General features: G+C 42.0%; 1 protein-coding gene across 4 annotated transcripts in view; it reads left to right on the forward strand.

The window, feature by feature from the left end:
• The window catches only part of LOC136255428 (midasin-like), a 116,463-nt gene that overhangs the window by 32,523 nt on the left and 61,922 nt on the right, over nucleotides 1-22,018 (forward strand). For all 4 annotated transcript variants that reach the window (XR_010700893.1, XM_066048188.1, XM_066048190.1 and 1 more), the window contains exons 26-35: nucleotides 4,538-4,654; nucleotides 4,751-4,897; nucleotides 5,098-5,239; nucleotides 8,982-9,264; nucleotides 9,316-9,472; nucleotides 9,553-9,819; nucleotides 9,907-10,021; nucleotides 10,066-10,132; nucleotides 10,504-10,808; nucleotides 11,049-11,254. Coding sequence is in view for 3 of the 4 variants with exons in the window: in XM_066048188.1 (XP_065904260.1) it covers nucleotides 4,538-4,654; nucleotides 4,751-4,897; nucleotides 5,098-5,239; nucleotides 8,982-9,264; nucleotides 9,316-9,472; nucleotides 9,553-9,819; nucleotides 9,907-10,021; nucleotides 10,066-10,132; nucleotides 10,504-10,808; nucleotides 11,049-11,254 (1,806 nt within the window). In the remaining variant the exon portion in view is untranslated. The remainder of the gene's footprint in view (nucleotides 1-4,537; nucleotides 4,655-4,750; nucleotides 4,898-5,097; nucleotides 5,240-8,981; nucleotides 9,265-9,315; nucleotides 9,473-9,552; nucleotides 9,820-9,906; nucleotides 10,022-10,065; nucleotides 10,133-10,503; nucleotides 10,809-11,048; nucleotides 11,255-22,018) is intronic.

Raw genomic sequence — 22,018 nt, forward strand, 5'->3', positions numbered from 1 at the left:
ACGAGTTGGGGTCTTCCTCCTCCGGCTTGAGTTCCACTCTTTCAGACCACGTAAGTCCCGTGGTAAAAAGTCATTGGAGCTTCTTCGCAGCGTGGCACTTTGTGCCAGCAGGGTACTGTGTACCAGGCCAGGATTCTCATTCCCAGGCAGATGTGTTGCCCTTTTGGTTCTTTAAATTCTCCATGTTGGCAGATACGCTAGACAACTTCTCCATTTGTTGAAGCGACTCCTGCATTGAGGTGAGTATAGAAGAAGTATCATCAGACATCACTATTAACGTAGAGATATAAATCACGAAGAGCGATTAACGACAAACAACCAACACTAGCGAGCTAGAAGAAAGGCCATCACTTGGCACACCGTGGTGGGTTTGAAGAACTTGCCTTTAATTCCAAATGGGAGTACATCTTTTCAAATGAACTGAGTTTTCAGTTTCTGAAATTGTATTTGCAGCTTCAAATAAATCCTTCTCTACTGGCCCTGGTTGCTTCTCCTTCCCTATCGCTTGGCACACTGTGGTGAACTTGCCTTTTACTAATTCCAAATGGGAGTACATCTTTTCATGGTACACCTCTGGGAGAAATCCCTCCAGCAGGTCCCTTGTGTTGAGCTGCCATTTGCTCGCTCTCAGCTTTGTCTTACATTCTATTTACAGTAATGATTTAGTAGATCAGTAGCTATGAAAACAAAGTGAGAATGTCATGCTTATGCTTCTGTCATAATTTTTTCTTGTTTAGACTACAGGAACATTGCAGTGAATGTAAATATAAAGAACAAATCCATTATTTCACAGTTCGGCAATGACTTTTCATGGCTTGCCTTATATTCAGTAATTCTAAAATCCTTTTCTTCAACTACTTTTTCATGGGTGTTCTGAAATAGAAAGAACAAACCCATTATTTGACACTTCACAGCAATGACTTTCATGGCTTACCTTAAGATCTGAAATCTTCATCAATAAGCCATTCCTTTGTCTCTTTTATTTCCTACAGTAATTTGTCTATAATCGACTTGTCGATGTTTCCTTGGTAGTTTCTTATTGGCACAATGCTGGACTGCAGCTGCAAGGAAAAAACCTCTTGTCTCACCAAGTATATGGCAGCAAAGTTATGATGTAACAATATCAGCATGCAATCAATAACGCATGTGCTATAAATAGCCACCAGCTTGATGCATAAATAGCATCACGATTTTTCACAGTGTGGTCATAAAGCATAGCTTGAGACGAGCGGTTACAATGCAGGGATTGATTGGAGTGAGACAAGAGGTTTTTTTCCTTGCAGCTGCTGTCCAGCATTGTGCCAATAAGAAACTACCAAGGAAACATCGACAAGTTGATTATAGACAAATTACTGTAGGAAATAAAAGAGACTAAGGCTGAGAGATCAAGAACTGAGTTTTCAGTTCTTGATCTCCCATTTGGAATTAAAGAGACAAAGGCTGGGAGATAGGCTGAGAGATCAAGACTCACAGGATAGAGAAACCTTCAGGGCGTGCTGGTGTTGGAAATGACAGCCTTGAAAATTGCCCTTTTACAAATGTGGCAAGATATGGGACCAAAAATCATTGTAAATACAGTGTAACTACCCTTACAACATAATACATTTTGGTCCCATATCTCGCCCTATATATATATATATATATATATATATCACACACTAGTATATAAATTCCAATACAAGTACAGCATTATGCACTATTACCCAGACTTGAAAGTCGCCAGTATTGGTAGCCTTGAAATAGCTAGTTTTGGCAGCCTCAAAAATTGCCAATTGTGGCCCATCACAGAAGGCCAAACCAACTTTTTGGGGACGTTGACTGATGTCTCTTTAAGCGCTACAAAGAAAGCCGTAGGCAAGCACGTGATAAGCCATCTTACTGACCTGCTTACTGCAACAGACTCACTCTCCATCCGTGGTGAGTACAAACTTTGGATTTACCGGAACTATATACTTTAACTGTTTTAGTTCCATTTATGTGTTGATGCTATCTCCAGTGAGTGCATCTCTAAGTTAGAATCTGTTACCACTCAGTTAAAATGGCTGAATTTGCCTCGAGTGCTACATGCGTTATATTGTACTACCCAGGTGTTTGCTGTCCCAGCATCTCTAGAGAAGCAAAACTTAGCATGTTAGATTGTTAGCTTGTGTCAGTGCTTCTTCTGATTTATGGCTTCAGGAACTTAACCTCCAGTTGTGACTTGGAAATGTTGCCCTACAAATCCAAGATAATGACTATTCCATCCTGTCACTCAAAAGCAATTATCTGCCTTCCCATCAGCTCGGTCTTTATATACGTATTAAGGCCAAGAAGCATTTGAGAGTTCATACCAAAACTCAATGTGAAGATCATTTACAGTCACTAACAATTCAGTCAAAGTTTGAGAGTTCCGCTGAATTAGAAAACTCTTGTAAAACTTGGAATAGGCTACTGAGGGGATTTCACCCTGGTCAATTGTTCGTACAACATCTGATACTCTACCAACAGCTGTGAATTTACAGAGATGGTCAATCCAATGTGAAGCAAGGTTTTTGCTTTGTGACTCACAGTGTCCAACAACTGCTCATGTTTTAAGTAGCTGTCCTGCTGCATTAAATCAACTGCGATACACTTATCGTCCTGATCAAGTTCTTTTTGTTTTGGCCACTAAACTTGCTGAAGCATTTACTGATATCCCATTTGTTAAAGTGTTTGCTGATATACCTAATATCCATGCTGATAATTCTCCACAGTCAACAATTCTGACTAGTTTTCTTATCACATACTACCACCCAGACATTGTAATATATAATTCTCAGAGTCCATCCATCACTCTGTTGGAACTAACTTTCCCTCTGGACTCTATCCATCACATTTAGTCTGCCCATGATAGGGAGCAGAACAATACTGAGTATCTGCAGCTGTTGGCTGAATTCAATCACCTAAATATTACTAACTATAATGATACCACTGAAATCACAGTGCTTGGTCATTTCCAAGTCTCCACTACCAAGAATTTGTCCAACTTGTTAAACTTTGTTTGTGCTGACATAAAGATATCGAAGTATGTTGTTAAGGAATGGTTGGATGCTGCTGGCAGAGGCAGTACTTCTGCCTCTCAGAGAATTTTTCTGGCAAGAAACTGTAAGGAGTGGTGCACAAACTAGATAGGATTTTTTTTTTATTTTGTAATAGAGTAGCTAGTCCTTTTGTTTTTCTTGTTATGTTTTTACCTTTCCATGCCCACGGTGTGTTTTCTACATGGCACACTTTGTGGTCACATGTTGCCCAAGGTTTCACGTACCTATTTGTTTCATTGTACATTTTCTTCATCACAAATAATTTTGATGATAGTTCTCTCTCTGGTTATAGGTAGACTAGATATAAGTCAGGGTGGCCATACAGAGTGCATGAGCCGGCCCTGTTCCAGTACTCAGTAGCTAGCTACCATGGCTGCTTGACGCGAGGCTTGACGTCTCAGTAGCAGTCTGTGCGTTGTAGCCATAACCGTCAGTCTCGTTCAGTGGTGCACATTCATAAAGTTCTTAGCTAAACAACTTCCATTGAATGCATTTTAAAAAATTCAACAGTTTTACCAAGAGTTCATAAACCTCTATTTATGTTATTATGAACTCTTGGCTGTACATATGTTTAGCTACTGTCAATGTAAACATATGGAAAGTTCTAATGTCCCCAATAGCTCCTCGTGATGCTAACAGCTCTACCAACTGAATATTACCATCTTAGCTGCTTTGTGCAATGGAGTGATCCCTGACTATATAATTATGCATGTGTGAATTGGCAAAAATAAATGCAACTCCACTCTAAGTTATCAGTAACAAGAACAGCCAATGAGAGTTATAATGATGATTGCACACTATACAGAAAAAATTAATAGTGGCAAAATATACATATATGGCAAGATGAAGTTATCTTAAGAACTTTCAATGGGCATTCAGCTGCTGCTAAAGCCAGTATTGTGCAATACAGGATAACAGGTGTATCTAGTATTCCATAATACATGTTGGCTTCAGTGTCAGTCTTAACTGTTACATATAAGAAACACATTATCTTAGAATGTACACAACAATTCCACAGCCTGTACATTATCATGCTGTACTGCTAAGTGCAGGGGAGTGTCATCATTTTACAAAAATAATGTAATAGCGACATAAGCAAGAACTATTATCTATATCTACAATAACATCTATGTCTAAGTTTCATTATGGCATCCAACCACGGTAGAGATCATCGGTTGTATTGTTTGGTTGTGATTTGAATTCACCATTGTAGCTAGCTTGACAATCCTTGTTTTAGTGTTTTTTATATTGTGTAGATCCCTACTTTAAATATATATATCTAAATACTAGTACTCAAAATACTCTAATAGAACAGTCATTTCCAATTTCGGATAAACTAGGGTACTGATAAATGAGGGTCGGATAACTGAGGGTCTACTGTAATATTAAGATTTTGGATCATCTTTGCTGCAGACCCCTTGGCAATTGAAAATCAGACTGTACCATTGTAGTTGACTTGTGTTTGTGTATCTCACTAGGTGTTGGATGACAATAGAGAATTGTTTATACCAGAAACCAGACAACTGGTGAAAGCTGACCGACACTTTATGCTGTTTGGCACACAGAACCCTCCCGGCTTGTATGGAGGAAGAAAAGTAAGTAGTGAATTAAAGGCTAATGAAGCAACCATATCTCTTGCAGATTATTTCATGAGTTCTGTTTTATTGATTATTATCTTCATTGTTGTGCAGGTACTGTCAAGAGCATTTCGTAACAGATTTGTGGAGCTCCATTTTGATGATATTCCTTCAGATGAGTTGGTGACTATCTTGTACAAACGATGTCAACTACCTGAATCATATGCTAAGAAACTGGTAGCTGTTATGAGAGAATTACAAGTGTGTGTGTGTGTGTGCGTGCGTGCGTGCGTGCGTGTGTGCGTGCGTGCGTGCGTGTGTGTGTGCATAGTGTGTGTGCGTGTGTGCGCGCGCGCGCGCGTGTGTGTGTGTGTGTGTGCATAGTGTGTGTGTGTAGGTGCATAGTGTAGTGTGTGTAGTGTGTGTTGTGGTCTTTAGCTATCATTTGTTTTTGATAACAGCAAAAGAGATCTGATTCAGTATTATTTGCTGGAAAGTATGGACTCATTACATTAAGAGACTTGTTCCGGTGGGCAGAACGTTACAGACGATCTCCCAACATCACAACTGCTCATGACTGGGAACAACAACTAGCTGATGATGGTAAGTTTATCCTAGCTGTTTAACTTTAAAGCAACTTTTGAATGTGAGAGTTGTACAATCCTTGTTGTGCATGTGTGAGCATGTGTCTTCTGTCTAGATGTTGCTCTTGTTTCTTTGAGCCAGAAACTCTATGCCCTTTCTGTGCAGCGCTGTGTTAGTGTTATTTGAGGAAACTATTGCCTTCACTTAGTGGACAAATCCTTTGTAGTACGCACACCATCATCCTTAAACCATGGTACATACAGGAGACACTGTAGTCCCAACTTTAGAAGTACTGCCTGCATAACTGGTGTTGTACCTCCTTCCTTATTTTAAACCTTCGCCCCACTCATACCACACTATTCCTCATAGGTCTGTGACTGCGTAGGGTGGTTACCCATACTTGCAACGATTAGCATACTCTAGATACCAAAGAGGGCACTGTGTGTAGCACGATAATTCAACTTGTACGATACAGTTAAATTCCTAGGCTCCTTGTCACTAATACTGTAGGTGCTGCTCCAAGGAGTCCTCAATATAGCCATCTTTTGCATTTTCGGACTTCCATCATCCATGCTTCTTGAAAAGTCTGCTGCTGCTGTGGCTCCTCCTGCTCTCAGGCTGTGGAGGCTAAACTCATCCGTAGAAAAACCTACCCCTACACCTTCTCATTCAGCAGCTCTGCCATTCTGGTGCGGGATATCCCGCCAGTAGCTTGAAGCTTTACTACTTTACCACTAACGATTAGAACTGCAATGAATGTCAAATTTAAAAACTGAATATTTGAATGTCTTAACGAGTGAATACCGAACTATTTGGTGACTATTGATTCATGCAAAAATGCTACAACTAAGCTCTATACACACTGCTACATACACTCAAAATTGATGGTGTTGTAATTAGGGCTGGGACGGAGCTTCGAATGCTTCGTGAGTTCGAAGGTTAAGTAAACCTCGAATTATAAAAGTATCCTTCAAAGCTTCGTAATGCACTCATAGTCTGCGAAAGAATTACAAATAATGTTATCTTTATTGCAGCTGCTTATTCCTCTTGCGTGATCAATGTTCCTCTCTTCGCGATCAATCTTTGTGTGCCACGCCTACTTTTAAACCATCGAAGTTCAGCTTACTACCATAGCTGCAGCCTTGAAACACGTTATAAAGTGATAGACAATGCATGGAAAGTGTACTTTTAGCCATTACTTGGTGTTTACCTGTGCATGATCGCAGTATAGTGGACATGTCCATTTGCAATCGATCGATCGCGTCATTCAGTACTGCTGCTATACACTTTCCATATGCTTACAAACTTATTAAATAGGTTTAGAAAGATAAAACCTAAGAAGGATGTGCATAAATACAAGATAACCTGTAACTTGAAAGCTAACACTGAAGCTTTAAATATTTGAAGGTAAATTTCAATATTCGTCCCAGCCCTAGTTGTAATTTTAGATGGCAGAACAGTCCGTCTTGTAGAAACATACGTAGCTGGTAACCAACACTAGTACTATTCGACTTTAAACACTTCTAATTTACTAGTAAACGATTATCTGTATTGTAAATTTAGTATCCAGATAAAATCATGATTAAATGTCCGAACGAATTGAATATTTGTTGCAGCCCTACTAATGATGGTGCGAAACAAACTTCTGGTTGCTGCCAGATTGGATGTCTCCCCTCCACATATAAGTATACAGCATAGCCACAGGGCAAGTATCTAAAGCTATTAGCATCTCGCCACCCTGTCTCAATTGGTTTGTCTTGCTTCGTGGGATTCTCAAGATCAAGAGTTCGTCCCCAGTTGTGAGGTTACAAACATTTGGCTAGCTCATCAAATCTGAGGAAACTTGCAAAAGGCAGGAGCCAAGCTGCAATAAGCCTTAGGCTATCTAATGTATTTGTCTTCTTACCATCTTGCACTATGGCTTCCAACATCTGTGAATGGTGACTTCTTCATCACCAGTTTAGTCAACTCTCTCTTTAGGCCTCCTAGGGTTGCATGGACTAATGGGAAATCTGAGATGATTAAATGCACCCATGCCAGCGTATAAACTACTTCTTCCACTTTGAGCACTTGGTCAAGTACAATGCTACATGGCCCTCATTAGCAGGGAAAACTTACTGTACTGTATGTTTCAAAGCCCATTCTCTCCAACAGTGGTAGGTACCAACATATTTCTTAGTTGTCGAAGTAACTTTGCTGGTTGTTGAAGTATTACTTTGCATCGCAACTCTTTCGCTGGAAGATCTGCAGCTAGCCTGGATTTGCAGCTAGCCTGGATTTGCAGCTAACCTGGATTTGCAGCTAGCCTGGATTTGCAGCTAGCCTGGATTTGCAGCTAGCCTGGATTTGCAGCTAGCCTGGATTTGCAGCTAGCCTGGATTGTCTAAGCCCTTCAAAGTGGTGCACACTCCTGTAGCAAACACATCTACAAAAAGGGGAACAAATGGCATACGTATGATGCCAACACATCTGTTCACTTATTACTACCCTTCATATGCTAATGGGAAGATGGCTACCAACCAGACTTCAAACTGCCACTCTACCCCAACACATAAACTGGCATGCTAAGAGCTACTTAACCCCCAGCAATCATCATCCTAGTGTAAAATTAACCACTAACAGCATGGTCATTTTTTTTCTAGCACACAACCAGCCCTGATTGGACTTTCCGGCACAAACAGATTGGTCTCTAGTCATCATAAATGATTAGCCGTAATAGAATACTAACAGACTGGTCTAGTAAACTAACAGACTGGTCTAGTAAACTAGCCACTATAAAAAAATTCCAGTATTAATATACTTTAAAATGCCCTGGAATTAGCCACAGCTAGCACACTCAGTTAATTTTCCCTACTGGTATCAGGTGAAACATGGGCTAGTTGGCCTATTATTCATAAACTGCTGCCTTGGGGGGTGGGGGGGGGGGGGGTGGTGGCAGCAGCAGCAGTGATGGTGGACCCAGCTGGAACCACTGTCAGCAAGAGTCCATAAGTGCCACAAGGCACCTCGGCACCTATAAGCTCCTGCAGTCAGTCATATGGCTGGTAGCTAGGTGGCGGCAACAGAGGTTGGAACTTTTTCTGCCTCTTTGGTGGTGTCTCCTTCCTCTCATGTGTTATTGTCTGCTTGCTTGTCCTCTTCTCTGTCCCCTGGCCCTCCGGCCTTGTAAGCTGCTACCACCCTCCAGCTATTAGATTGATCCGCTCTGCGGATATGCTTCTGGCATTCAGCAAATGCCTTGATACTTTCATGGAGCTCGCCGAGAGCTTCCTGGGCCACTTCGGCATCTTGCTCTGTTGGAGTGCTGATCTTCTTAATCTTTTTTTGCTGCCGATTCAGTCCTGCCCCTACTTCAGTGTTGAACAGGTACTGCTCCTTGTGGCCTTTCCTTCTGGATTACAGTGGGCAGCTTTGCTTCACCTGTTTAAGAGCCTGCTCCATGGCAAGTTGCTATGTCCTCCTCAAGTTTCTTAAACTTCTCATCCATGTTGCGCTTGGTGTCATTCAGACAGTCTGATACAGATTTCATCAATGCATCTAGCTTCTGCTCCGTTGTCTCTGACATCACGAGTAGAGGCAGTCTATGAGAAAACACAGCTTAGAATTGACAAATCTTCACACATCATGCCTTTTATACCAGTTGCCAATTATGCATGTGATAACACCTGTGTACCCATCCAAGGCTATTTTCCGCCTAATTCACTATGTTTAACTGGCAGAAAAATACATATTATGTCATGGCTATGTAATTCTTTGTTAGGTTATTTGATTTTAGCTGGCAAAGTTCGCACCCCTACTGAGGAGGATTCAATCAGGACTACCCTTGAGAAACATTTCAAACGAACTGTCAATATCCCCTCGTTATTTGGTTATGGGGACCAGACCAGCCTCACCACAGCTAATATAGTGAACAGCTTACAACAGAGTGTACACTCTGAACTGTTTAGTCATCTGGTGTGGACACAAGATTTGATGAGACTCGCTGTGCTCTTAGGGAGGGCAATCCAGTTTGATGAACCAGTTTTACTAGTTGGAGAAACAGGGTAGGAGCTGTATGCGTATTTATGTATGCTTGTATTAAAGCTGTTCAACAGGTGTGGCAAAACTACACTATGCCAGTTGTTTGCCAGTATTCTGGGTAGGAAGTTGTACTCTATTAATTGTCACATGAATACTGAAGCTGCTGACTTTCTGGGAGGACTTCGACCAGCCAGGAGGAGACAGGACCAAGATGATGCTATAACTGATGAGGTCAGCGTGTGTGTGTGTCACTGTGAGCGTTTGTGATTTTTGTATGTGCTTTTTATTCTTAACTTTTCACACTATCATAGGAGGAATCAGAAGTTAGACTGTTTGAGTGGACAGATGGTATCCTAGTACACGCCATGCAAGATGGAGGTTGTTTGTTAATCGACGAGATCTCACTGGCTGATGATGCTGTTTTGGAACGACTCAACTCTGTACTAGAACCAGAGAGGACACTACTCGTAGCAGAGAAAGGTTGTTCCATCACTAACCAACCTTATGAGATCACTGCCCAGCAAGGGTTTGTGTTGATGGCCACCATGAACCCTGGAGGAGACTACGGCAAGAAAGAAGTAAGAGCAGCCGCACAAACAGTATTGTCGTACTTGTTGTAAATATTCAATGAGTGCAGATTAAGACTTATACTACAATCTATGTAGCTATCACCAGCACTAAGAAACAGGTTCACTGAGATATGGTGTCCTAATAACATGACCAGGGATGACTACCAGAAGATTGCCTGTCATAACCTGCAGCCTTGTTTTGTTGATCAAGGTCAGTTGAGTTGACAATCATCCTTTTTATGTTGTGATACATAGACATCAATTGGAGTCAGTTAATGGTGGAATTCCTACACTGGTTCCAGCAGAGAAAGATGATGCATCGGTAATGTAGTGTGTGACTGTCATATGGACTTATGCTTCCCAAGGCCACTATTATGTAGATTACTTAAATGTTCTTAAAATTTAATGAGTTCCACTTTAGCAACCTTGGCTTATCAACATAATATACCGTAATCAGGAAATTTTGGTGTAGAAAATTTTGGTGTATTAAAATTTTGACGCAACATATTTTGTCATTGGTAAAATCGACAAAAAAATTTTGACAGAATAACTATATGTTAATATTTGTATGCGCAAATAGTTAAAAATAATTCGTTGTTTTTTGTCGATACAGCCAGCTGCAAAATTTTTTGATGATGAATTTTTCCTGATTAACAGTAGGCTAGCTAGTAAATGTTTTATAATCTCATGCAGGAACTCAGTCAGTGTCAGGGACCTGTTGTCATGGGTGACATTCATGAACACACTATCCACAAGACTGGTCCCATCAGAGTGTTACTATCATGGAGCACGACTTGTGTTTGTGGACAGTCTCATGACAGAAACTGGTGACCTCATGCAGTTAGCCAGGGACAGAGACCTGTGTACACAATTCCTCAATGAACAGTTATCATCCAGTAACGTGTACCATCCATTGGCTGTTGGTGAAGCTTGTAGCATGGAAGTAGAAGTAACTTCTGACAATCAGTTTGGGATTTCACCATTCTATATATCTAAGGGTAAGTCTTGTATTTGTAGATACATAGCCGAGATGTGTTCCAAGAGCATATGATGAACACATCCAGGGATTACAACAGACACAACACAAGTGTTGTTGTGGTGAATAAATTGTTCCTTCTGATGCTCTTTGTGTTATAACCACCACCTAGAAAATTGATGTTTATGATTGTGATTTGGTGATATAATTTAAAACAGTAAGACATGGTTCCACCAATCATATCACACCTACTCTCCTCTAGGTGTTCATGGAACTCGTTTCCCTGACAAGTATTCATTGGCTGCCTCAGGACCAAAGTCTAATGCTGCCCGACTGCTGAGGGCCTTGCAGTTGACCAAACCGGTCTTATTGGAGGGTACCCCAGGTGTGGGTAAGACGTCTCTTGTGATGGCGTTAGGTCAGGCCAGTGGGCACCATGTAGTGAGGATAAACCTTTCTGAGCAAACTGTGAGTGTTAATATATATTGTTGTAGTTTGGTGTATTGTATGTACATGTGTGTGTGGGGTGTGTGTGTGGTGTGTGTGTGGTGTGTGTGTGGTTCTACTGTGCAGCATCTTTTACATTTATGTGTATACAATTCCCTGAGGATAAGGTCTGTATAAGGACATGAGGAGGTGGTGGATACAAGATACAGCACTGCATGATTATTATGGTATTTCCCTTAGACTCTTCGTTCGAAAGGTAACTGCCTTCTTGACGAGCTGTATAACTGTCAATACTGATGACTTGCAGTAATTCATAAGGAAGCTGACTACAATTTTAGTGTTCCCTGAGCTGTTGTAGCTAGGTACCAGCTAGGTACCAGCAGTCTGCAATTAAACATTGCTGTCATCAAATACGAGACCAAAGTGTGTGGCTTCCTATTTAACATCTGAATGGGTTGTGGAATAGTATTTAAGTCTTAAGTCAAATTGGTCTGTCATGATGTTAGCTAAAGCTGTTGAAATAAGACTGATACCCTGTCTATAACACCATCCATCCTGGCTGATAGTTCTCTGTAATTTGATGACAAGCTCAGTAACACTCTGGTTAGCCCTGTGCTTCATAAATTTGTCTGAGATAGGCCAAAACAATCAGATACAACCTCCCCTCCACTTGGGGAGGATTGGGTTGGTGGAAGTACAATTGGAAAGCCTGTCAACATTGACAGCAGTTGTGGGTACCAGTTGACCATGCGTCTGCTGTCAGGCAAGCACTTTTGACTAACTTACTGTGCATCTTCAACAGAGCTCTAGCTACTGAACAGAAAGGGAGGGAAGAGATTGGCAATTAAGGCACCACCAGGACAGCAGCACTTGGCAGCTACATCTCTCAGTGTTCGACACCTTGAATCACCTGCTGGGTCCATTCTCAATACATTTATTTGCCTCCCGAACAAACCATCAGTTACCTAGTGGACAGGTGCATGCACAATAGATGCATTCTCAGTATCATGATTCCGTACACATCAGTTTCACTGGTCTGTGGTTTAGCTCTCATGGTTGTCACAGCTGCTGTCACTTCTAGTGGATACAAACGAGCAACTGGTTGGTTTGTCTTGCCAGTAGTAGTTCGGATATCTGGTCAGTCCGTCTGCTCTCTTGTTAAGGCTTTCAAACACAACAAGCTTTCACTTTATCCAGGGTGCATCATCGTGAACTAGTACTACATCTCTGATCTTATTCTCTGATCTTGATTCTCCGTTTATTGTTTCCAGTGATCGTATGGGTATCTCTTAAGACAGTCAGGTACTCGCACATGTAAACAAACATAGGTAAACCTTTCATTCTCCTTGAGTGGTGTGGACATATAAGGCACCAGTAAAATCGATTCCTGCAATGGTGAATGGCTCACCCTGCAAGGAGAGGTGGGTCAGGAATGGCATAAGGCTGACCACTGGTCTTCATGCACACTACACACTGGGTTTGATCCGTTGAAGAGCACAAGGAATCCAATAGCTTTGACGTAACATAGGATTTACCCCACTGTGAAGCTGTGCTACAGGGGCATTCTGAATCACAAGTGTAGTGAAGTGGTGGCATGATGGTAACAGATACGTTCTGCTAGAGGGGCGTTATAAATGCACTCTCCACATCATAACAAGTGGTTGCTGTCTAGGAACAATCTCAGTTGTCTCACTAGTGGTAGGTGACTGTGGCGTGCCTGTATGTTGGTAATCTCGTTGGTGAACATCGTATGTTGGCTGTTGTGGATCCATTTAAGGTTGGCTTGTGCTAACTCAGATACTGTTAGAGATCCTGTCTGATGTGATGATATAAGTTTCCTGGTGTTATGAAGGCACATTTGCAGTTGTAGCTAGCAGCTTAACTTACTCAACCGTTTTACTTCAACAAGGTGATGGAGTCCTGCACTAACTGATTTGGTGGTGTCAGCTGGTGGTGTCTCAACTTCCTCATCAAATTCTGCCTGAATAAGTAGAATCTCAGCTTGTGGCCATGCTGGCCAAGTTCAGCTATGTTGGGCCATGTCTCCATTGACCGCATGGGCTTCAGCTACTGGAAGGTGATCCCCCTAGTAAGTAAATGGCTGGGTTAATTATCTGCTGATAGATAGTATTTCCATGAAGCTGAGACTGATCTTATTTCATTCACGCAGTTGTTGACAAATGGCTTAAGTGTTTTCTTGATGGTAATCCAGGAAAGGACAATCTCTGCTGTCAGACCAGAAACAAACATTAAAGCCAGTGTTGATAGAAGTGGAGATAAAGTTGTAAAGTCTTGTACCAAGCACAGCGGCCATTAACTCGTAGTCTTGGTAGGGAGTGTTGCTTAAGGGGTGCTGCTGTTGATTTTGACATTAGCATGGCTGACTGTGTACCATATTGGAGGTATGCAACTGCTCCATAAGCACGTGGACTGGAATATGCAGATATGTGGAGTGTAGTGTCAGTTGGTGTCATCATGTAATACACTGACGAGGAAACAGCATTGTGGTTGTCTGAGTGATATTGACAGTGATCTCATATCAGGTGTTACTTAAATCTTCACTTAACTGTGTGTCCCAATTCAGATTTTGCTGCCATAGACTTTGTAAGAAGATCCTGGCAGTGATGGTTACTGGTGAGATTGTGGATCAAAGATACTGGAAGTCCAGAGGAGGGCGGTCACGCTTTAAGCGCTGCTAAAATATATTATACAAATGGTTCGTTTATAATGTGCTGAAGAACGACAGGAGTTACCACGCAATGTTTATTGCTGCTTCGTATGGTATGCGAAGGGCTGAGGTAATTGCGCCCGATATACATGACATTGTTAATATCGCCATAAACCAAAGGGTTTTTGAAAAACCAAACATACCATCTTAAAACTTACACTAAACCCAATTCGATTATCCAGTAAACCCCATTCAACCTCACTGTTCACTAGATTTGTATTGGGTCTATTAAGGCTCACGTGAAATACCAAGTTCAACTATGCGATTAAAGCAATAATTTTACATAGCGCTTAAAACTTGACCGCCCTCCTCTGCTGGAAGTCCTCTTCAAGATTTCATGCTGCATTACCAATATTGTAGCATCTGGTTTAGGGGAGGCAAATATTGTGTGTCCCACCATAAGCCATGAACTTTAACTGTGTTGGTGTCATCAATCATATTGTGTATGCGTGCTATGTCATTGAGTTGCTTGCTATTGGATGCCCAAGAGTATAAATTAAAATTGGTGTTGCCTAGTATGGACCTGGATCATTCACAATTGCTTCTTCACTTTGAGAGCCTTAAATTATATTGCCCACGTAGAGATTGTGAATAAGATCACTTGATGTTGCTGACTCAGATGGTAACTTATAGCAGTGTTAAGCATGAATGGAGAACAGGTTGTGTACAACTTTGAAGTGGAATGTTGTGAATGAGCTGTCCGGACCAGCTGGGTTAGAGAGCCATGTAAAGTCCCTGTCTATCTCATCCAGGTGTGCATGTAAAAATGCCTTCTCTATGTCTGAGGAGAAGGCAAAATTGTGTTGATGAAAATGTATGAGAATGGCACAGAGATCATTAAGGCATGGGGTCCAGAGTTGAGACAGTCATTCAAACTTGGTAAATCTGGAAACTGTTTGCAGCTACCATTGTAAACAATACGAATAGGTGTAGTCAAGGACTCCTTCCTCACAGGGTGGTGAGGGATGTAGTGTGTGGATGTTGAAATACATGTAGAACTGCTACTGACTCTCTCAATAAATCCTCTGCTTTCCTGTTCTTCAATTATGTTGTTATACAGCTTTAGGAGGTGGGGAGTCTTGGCCAGGCGATGGGCCATAGATCTTGTATGCTTGGCACAGACAACAGAAATCATACCAATTTTGAAATTAATTACACTTGAGAGTGTAAGTGTGTACAGTACTTGCTGAAAAACATGGACAAAAGTTTGTTACACTGTTACAATTATCAGTGAACCCAATGTATGGGACACTCCTACTAATAAAAGGCCTGTTTATTGTGAAGAAATAATGGCAGCTGCTATAACTTGTTTCCTTGTATCTTCAGGCTGTTAGTTTGTTTAATACACAAAATATGTGGCGTTAGCACTCCATGTGGTTGACTGGAGTCCCCAGTGTATGGCTGATACAACTCATTCTCACACCCTTAAACATACTGTACAATAATGGGGCGGGGTGCTCATCCCCTCCCCTTGCACATGATAAGGTGTCAGAAAAGGTTTAGCAAGAATTTTCTACTCCCACTTTAAAAATTATCCTATAAAGGAAGTTGGCCTCTTCACACAGTTACTTTATACAGGCTATAGCCTAGCCGACTGTTACCAAGGGGCATGGGGACACAAGACTATTCTGTACCTAAATAATGTCAACAGCTCTATCTACTGGCATTCTGGTTGTAGCATGAATGATTATGTGAACTCCCACCTGCCTGAGAAATGTGATTTGATAAAAGTAAAGAGAAAGGTGGAAAGCCTGAACAGGAGGGTTTGAAAGTGTAAGAACTTTCTCTGTCAATTTTGAAATAGCAATAGGGGTTGGAATTCCTCCGCTATTAATTACACATCATTTAGGTCAATATTGACCCATAAGGGAATCCCTTCATAAGAGTGATAGCATCATGTGTAGTTCTTCAACCTTGCAGATGACTCAAGTGTATGATTAGGCACCATTCTACTCTATTTTGTGGACAACAAAAAGGGGTTGACTAAATGTGTAAGTAGGCACCACTGTGCCTTTTGCAGCCTGAAATTTTGGTTGCATGAAAGCTTCCAATTGAATAGAATCTAGTGTATCTTCACAGGTGCTCTAGCTTGGGACTCGGCCATTGTTGCAGAGGTAACCTGTAGCCCTTCATGGTGGTAAGAATTTGTCAGCTTTTCCCATTGTGAGAAAATAGGACCAGTCTGCTACCAAGTGTGGTTTGTCTACGACACTGCTGTTAACATATCTAGGGCCAAGGAATAAAAAGTTCCATGAGATTGGGAATTTGGTTTAGTTTCTCCTCAACTGGGGAGCATGTGGCTTGTAGTTGTGACTTGAGTGAGATGTCCCCCAACCTGTGTGTTGGCTGCAATACTGTGAAGAGTGAGCTCTGCCCTACTAGGCTCTCCTAAATTTCTGGCAGGGCTCCCTTGAAAAAACTGCTGTATTGTGCTACTGATGATCGATGAAAATCGTAGCTTATGCACACGTGCAAAGGTGGTATCATTGTAAAGAAGTTAATGAGGATACTATTTTTGTAAGGAAGGTATCAGTTTTTATGGTAGTGAATTCTGTATTTCCCAGCTTGTGGCTGTGGCTTAAAAGTTAGTGTAGGGAATCAAGGATGTCACTATGGTACCCCACCAGTGTGTTACCCCACCAGTGTGTTACCCCACCAGTGTGTTACCCCACCAGGGTGTTACCCCACCAGTGTGTTACCCCACCAGTGTATTACCCCACCAGTGTGTTACCCCACCAGGGTGTTACCCCACCAGGGTGTTACCCCACCAGTGTGTTATCCCACCAGTGTGTTACCCCACCAGGGTGTTACCCCACCAGGGTGTTACCCCACCAGGGTGTTACCCCACCAGTGTGTTACCCCACCAGTGTGTTACCCCACCAGGGTGTTACCCCACCAGTGTGTTACCCCACCAGTGTGTTACCCCACCAGTGTGTTACCCCACCAGTGTGTTACCCCACCAGTGTGTTACCCCACCAGTGTGTTACCCCACCAGTGTGTTACCCCACCAGTGTGTTACCCCACCAGGGTGTTACACAACACCCCACATGACAACCTTCAACAAATGTTAAGTTTTCTATTGTGGGTGAAACCCTCTGGGGTGTCAGAATAGCTGAAAGGGTGTCGGTGGTGCACAGTGTGCTTGACACCCCAATTTGGTGCTACCATAACACTCCTGTTTTTACAGTGATAGAGAACTAGTTGATCTAATAGGTGAAGAGTCATTGTTAATCATAGGGGGATTTGTTGTGCAGGGTAAAGAGTTCATATACCAAGCTATCTGACCAAATTTTATACGAGAAAAAAATCCTTGTTTATTCTTTTCCTTGAGCTCTTTCTGAAGTTTTTGGTTAGCAGCCTGTTCTAAAGGGGTAAGATCTGGAGTAATGAAATTATTTTAACGTCATCTGGATTGTCACTATTGCATAGCTTTGTGCAGTTGCGGAGAATTGCAGCCTTTTCTTGCTCGGAACTGACTGTTAATCTGTAAAAGATGGGATTTATCTCTTCGTTGACCTAGGCAGAATGATTTTTCAATCTTTTCTGAAATTCCAATATGTTTTTGGAGAATGCTAGATATGGAAGAAATATCTTCCTGCTTTCTGGCATCACCATTTTCTTTTGAAGATTCAACAAGGCTAGGTTGAGTTTGTGTTTAGAATTCTCCTTTTCCTCATTGACAACTGAAAACATACAAGACAAGTGATAATAGATATTTGATTGATCTGTTAATTGTTGTAGAGGAGGAAGAGCTTTGGTCTTTGGAGAGCATATCTGATACTGATGTCGATGAATCGGTCCGGACTACGACCACAATCTGTCTAACGTACGAGCGATCAGCTAGGATTCAATGGATTAGTACCTCGATTGACATCTGCTAGTACGCCATTTTTGTTACTTACTTGTCACATGGTACAATCATACATTACGTAATTCTAAATTGGCCTAGGAAATGACGTATACTACAATATTAGTCTACAAAGAGTTCTAAGTTCTTTACTAGTCCGTGACATCCTCCGGGGGGGGCATTGAGTTCCTCACACCACACCTTAGTCTGAACTCTTGCTCGTCTAGCAGAATCTCTCTGTGGTCTGTCTACGCTATGTCCGGAGTCACCAATGTCAGCAGAATCTTCATCAAGATTGTCAGATTTGGTGGAGTCCTTCTTATCATGGTTGGATACTGCAGCATTCGCTCTAACTTCTAACGGATATAGCCTTGTTATGGCCCGATTAGTTCTCCCATTTGCTGTATGTATATTAGCAGCTCTCACCAAATTATCGTTTCCATAAATCAAACTCTCAATAATAGCCAGTTTCCAATAAATCCTCTTACAGTCATCATGAACCAAAACTATGTCTCCCACTGCTATCTTCTGTTGGTTATTTCCGGAAGTCTTGTGGAACTCACGAAGAGAGGTGAGGTACTCATGCTTCCACCTTGAACGAAAGTGTTGCAGTAATGATGCCTGCTGTTTCACTCTTCTCTCAATACTTCTATCCTCTCCAAACGTTGGACCTACAACTTCATCCTCCTCCACCCGCCTATAAGGAAGGGAAGTGATTCTTCGGCCATAGAGGAGGTGAGCTGGGGTTATAGGTTCAGTGTCTGCAATGTCACTGGAAACATAGGTTAGAGGCCTATCATTCAGTGTTGCCTCAATCTCAGTAATTAGTGTCTGAAGCATGAGTAAGGATATGTGAGTTCGGCCTAACACTTTCTTCAATGACATCTTAGTAAGACCAACCAACCTCTCCCAAAAGCCTCCATACCATGGAGCACGTTTTGGAATAAATTTCCACATTACTCCTTGTCTACCCAGGGATTCCTTCAGCTCTTGAGATGCTAGCAATGATGTCAACTCTTCAGCAGCTGAGAGGTAAGTAGAACCATTATCGGAGATGATTATCTGTGGTAGAGACTTACGGCTCACAAATCTTCGAAATGCCAGAAGAAAGGTGTAGGTGGAGAGATCTGTGATGATTTCTAAATGAAGTGCCCTGGTTGTGGCACAAGTAAACAGACAGATATATACCTTTTGCTCACTGTGATTCTGTTGAATATATAGGGCTCCTGTAAAATCAACACCAGTCACAGTAAATGGTGTCACATCACAAGTGTGAACTGCTGGTAGCGGTGCCGGATCAGGTGCTGGGTAGGGTTTACCAATGTGTCGTTGACAGGTTGTGCAATGCCGCAAAAGTGTTCTAATGTATTGCCTGGCTGTTGGTATCCAGTATTCCTGTCTTATAGCAGTCAGAGTGCTGTCCACTCCAGCATGAAACTGTTTCTCATGAATGCTGTACACAAGCAGGGAAGTGAAAGGATGCTTGGGGGCAAGTAAATATGGGAATTTGGCTAATTGGTCCAGAGGAGCATTATGAATTCTACCTCCACAGCGGATGAGGCCATCATGATCTAGGTAGAGTCTGAGTTGCCTTACCAGTGGCAATCGGTTAATGGGTGGCTGTGAAGTAAGGTTAGCCAGTTCCTTCCAATAGACTTCTGATTGACAGGCTTTGATCTAGCACATCTTGGCATTATGTAGTTCATCGCTAGAGAGTGGTCCATGTTGTGTTTTGGACGATCGACATTTCAAGTTGGTAATGAACCTAGTGACATATGCGGTGACAGCAATAAGCTTACCAAGTCTGCTGTAGTTAGCTGGATTGATGATTTGATGAACCCCAGTCTGACATGGTGTCGAGGCTGTAGGGATAAAGTCCTCTGCTGTGGCTGCAGCTGCAAGTAGTGGAGTAATGGGTGATAACGCCCACTTAGGCCATTCTGTTTCGTTGCAAAGCCATGGTGGTCCATTCTTCCAGAGGGTGGATGATTGTAGTGAGTTGGCATTGATTCCTCTGGTTAGGAGGTCAGCAGGGTTTTCCTCAGTGGGACAATAATGTCATGTAGCATCTGGCGTGAGCTGGTGAATCTCATTCACACGGTTGGATACGAAGGTATTCAGTTTTTTCCTTTGTTGTATCCAGTACAACACGATTTGGCTGTCCGACCAGAGGTAGAGTGGTGTTTTCTTAAGAGACAAGGAGGTGATAACAAATGCACTTAGTCTAGTAGCAACCACTGCAGCCATTAGCTCTAGTCTTGGTAAAGTCAGCTCCTTTAAAGGTGCAACTCTGGTCTTGGCCATGACAAAGGCTGTGTAACTTCCGGATCGGAGGTACGCAACTGCACCATAGGTTCTTTTGCTTGCATCTGCAAAGATATGTAATTGATCTATGGTGATTGTGTCCTCAGCTACGATGTATCGTCTGAGAATTGGTAAATTGGTAGCTTGTCGTATCTCTGTTGCTATGAGGACCCATTGTTCTTGCAGAGCTTGTGGTAGTGGCTCATCCCAATTCACATTCTTCTGCCACAGTTGTTGTAATAAGAGCTTGGCCTGAATTGTCACTGGAGTTAGATAACCAAGAGGATCAAATATCTTTGAAGACTGCTGTAAAATTTGTCTTTTTGTGATAAGGGTATGGTGTTCAGGAAGAGCTGATTTTACAGCAAAGTGTAGGGTGTCACATTTGGTATCCCATTGCAGGCCAAGAACATTGACAGTAGTATGACTATCAGCAGTATTGTCTGTTGCTGCTAGTGAATTTAGTTGGTGGCAGTTTGACGCCCATGATCTAAGGTTGAAGTTGGCTTGTCCCATGATGTGCCTTGCTTCCTTGTAGTAGCGAATGGCTTCTTGTGAGCTGTGACAACCACTAAGGATGTTGTCCACATAGATGTTAGAAAGTATGTCAGTGGTTACAGGGGAGTCTATGTTTTGCAGGTGGCAACATAGTACGGAATGGAGCATAAAAGGTGAACTGGTAGCACCGAAAAGGACAACCTTGAAACGAAATGTTTGAAGATCACTCTCAGGGTTGTTGATGTCTGATGGCCATAAGAAACGTGTATAATCTCTGTCCTCTTGGTGTAATTTGACATGTAGAAAGGCTTTCTCTATGTCAGTTGAAATGGCAACCTTGTGAAGTCTAAAACGCAAAAGAATTGAGCACAAGTCTTTCATGAATGGTGGACCAACTTCTAGGCAGTCATTGAGACTTGGTACATTCTGTGAGCTATGGCTACTGCAGTCATACACGATTCTAATGGGGGTTGTTGAGGAATCCTTTTTCACAGCATGGTGTGGAATGTAGTGACAGTTGGTTGTTGGAAATGGAGAGTTTACCTTCTCAATGAAACCTCTTGTTACTTGTTCACTGAGGATGTTGTTGTAAGTAGTAAGAAGTTGAGGAGTTCGTGATAGTTTGTTAACCAGAGAGCGTGTTCTCCTTTCACAGGGGGTATAATTTGTTGGTAAAGGTGGATGGTTGGGTTTCCATGGAAACTTGGTGGTGTAGGAACCATCTGGTAGACGTGAAACATTCAAGTTGATATATGACTGTATGACAGAGTCAGCATTGGAGTTGTCTGTCTTCGGTGATATACCAGTAGATTCAAGTGTCCAAAACTTCTGAAGGTCAAACTCTGTGGAATCTACATGTAGTATGTTAGTATGAAGAACAGCAGCTGGGGAATCAGACATGTGTGGCATGGGACCAGAGAGAAGATATCCTATCTTTGATTTCACAGCTGTTGGTCCATTGCCTCTGATGATGTGGTTTTCAACGATGCTCCAGTAGTAGTCTGCACCTATCAAAAGTGAAATGTGGAATTGTCGATCAGTGGTTACTGGATGAGCAAGAGGAAGATTTCTTAGATAGGGCAGCTGAGATATATCACTTTCTACTATGTTTAGTATAGGAGAAGCGATGGTGGGTACAATCAGAACTGATAGTGGTAGTTGTTCTCCCGAGTTAGTGACAAGGTTAATCTGGGCAACATTTAGTGTGTTGATGGAAGGACTATGGGCTCCAAAGGTAGACAGAAAGATCTTGTCAGTTTTGTAGGGTTGGAGACCCATCTCATCCGCTAGTGACTGAAGTATAAATGAACGCTGTGAACCTTCATCAAATAACACATGGGCGGTTGCTTGGTGATTTGAGGTTGCGATAGTGGCCGTTGCAGTTTTGAGCAGGCACTTGCCATTTCCT

The sequence above is a fragment of the Dysidea avara genome, chromosome 5 (genome assembly GCF_963678975.1).
Source record: "Dysidea avara chromosome 5, odDysAvar1.4, whole genome shotgun sequence".
Classification (NCBI taxonomy): domain Eukaryota; kingdom Metazoa; phylum Porifera; class Demospongiae; order Dictyoceratida; family Dysideidae; genus Dysidea; species Dysidea avara.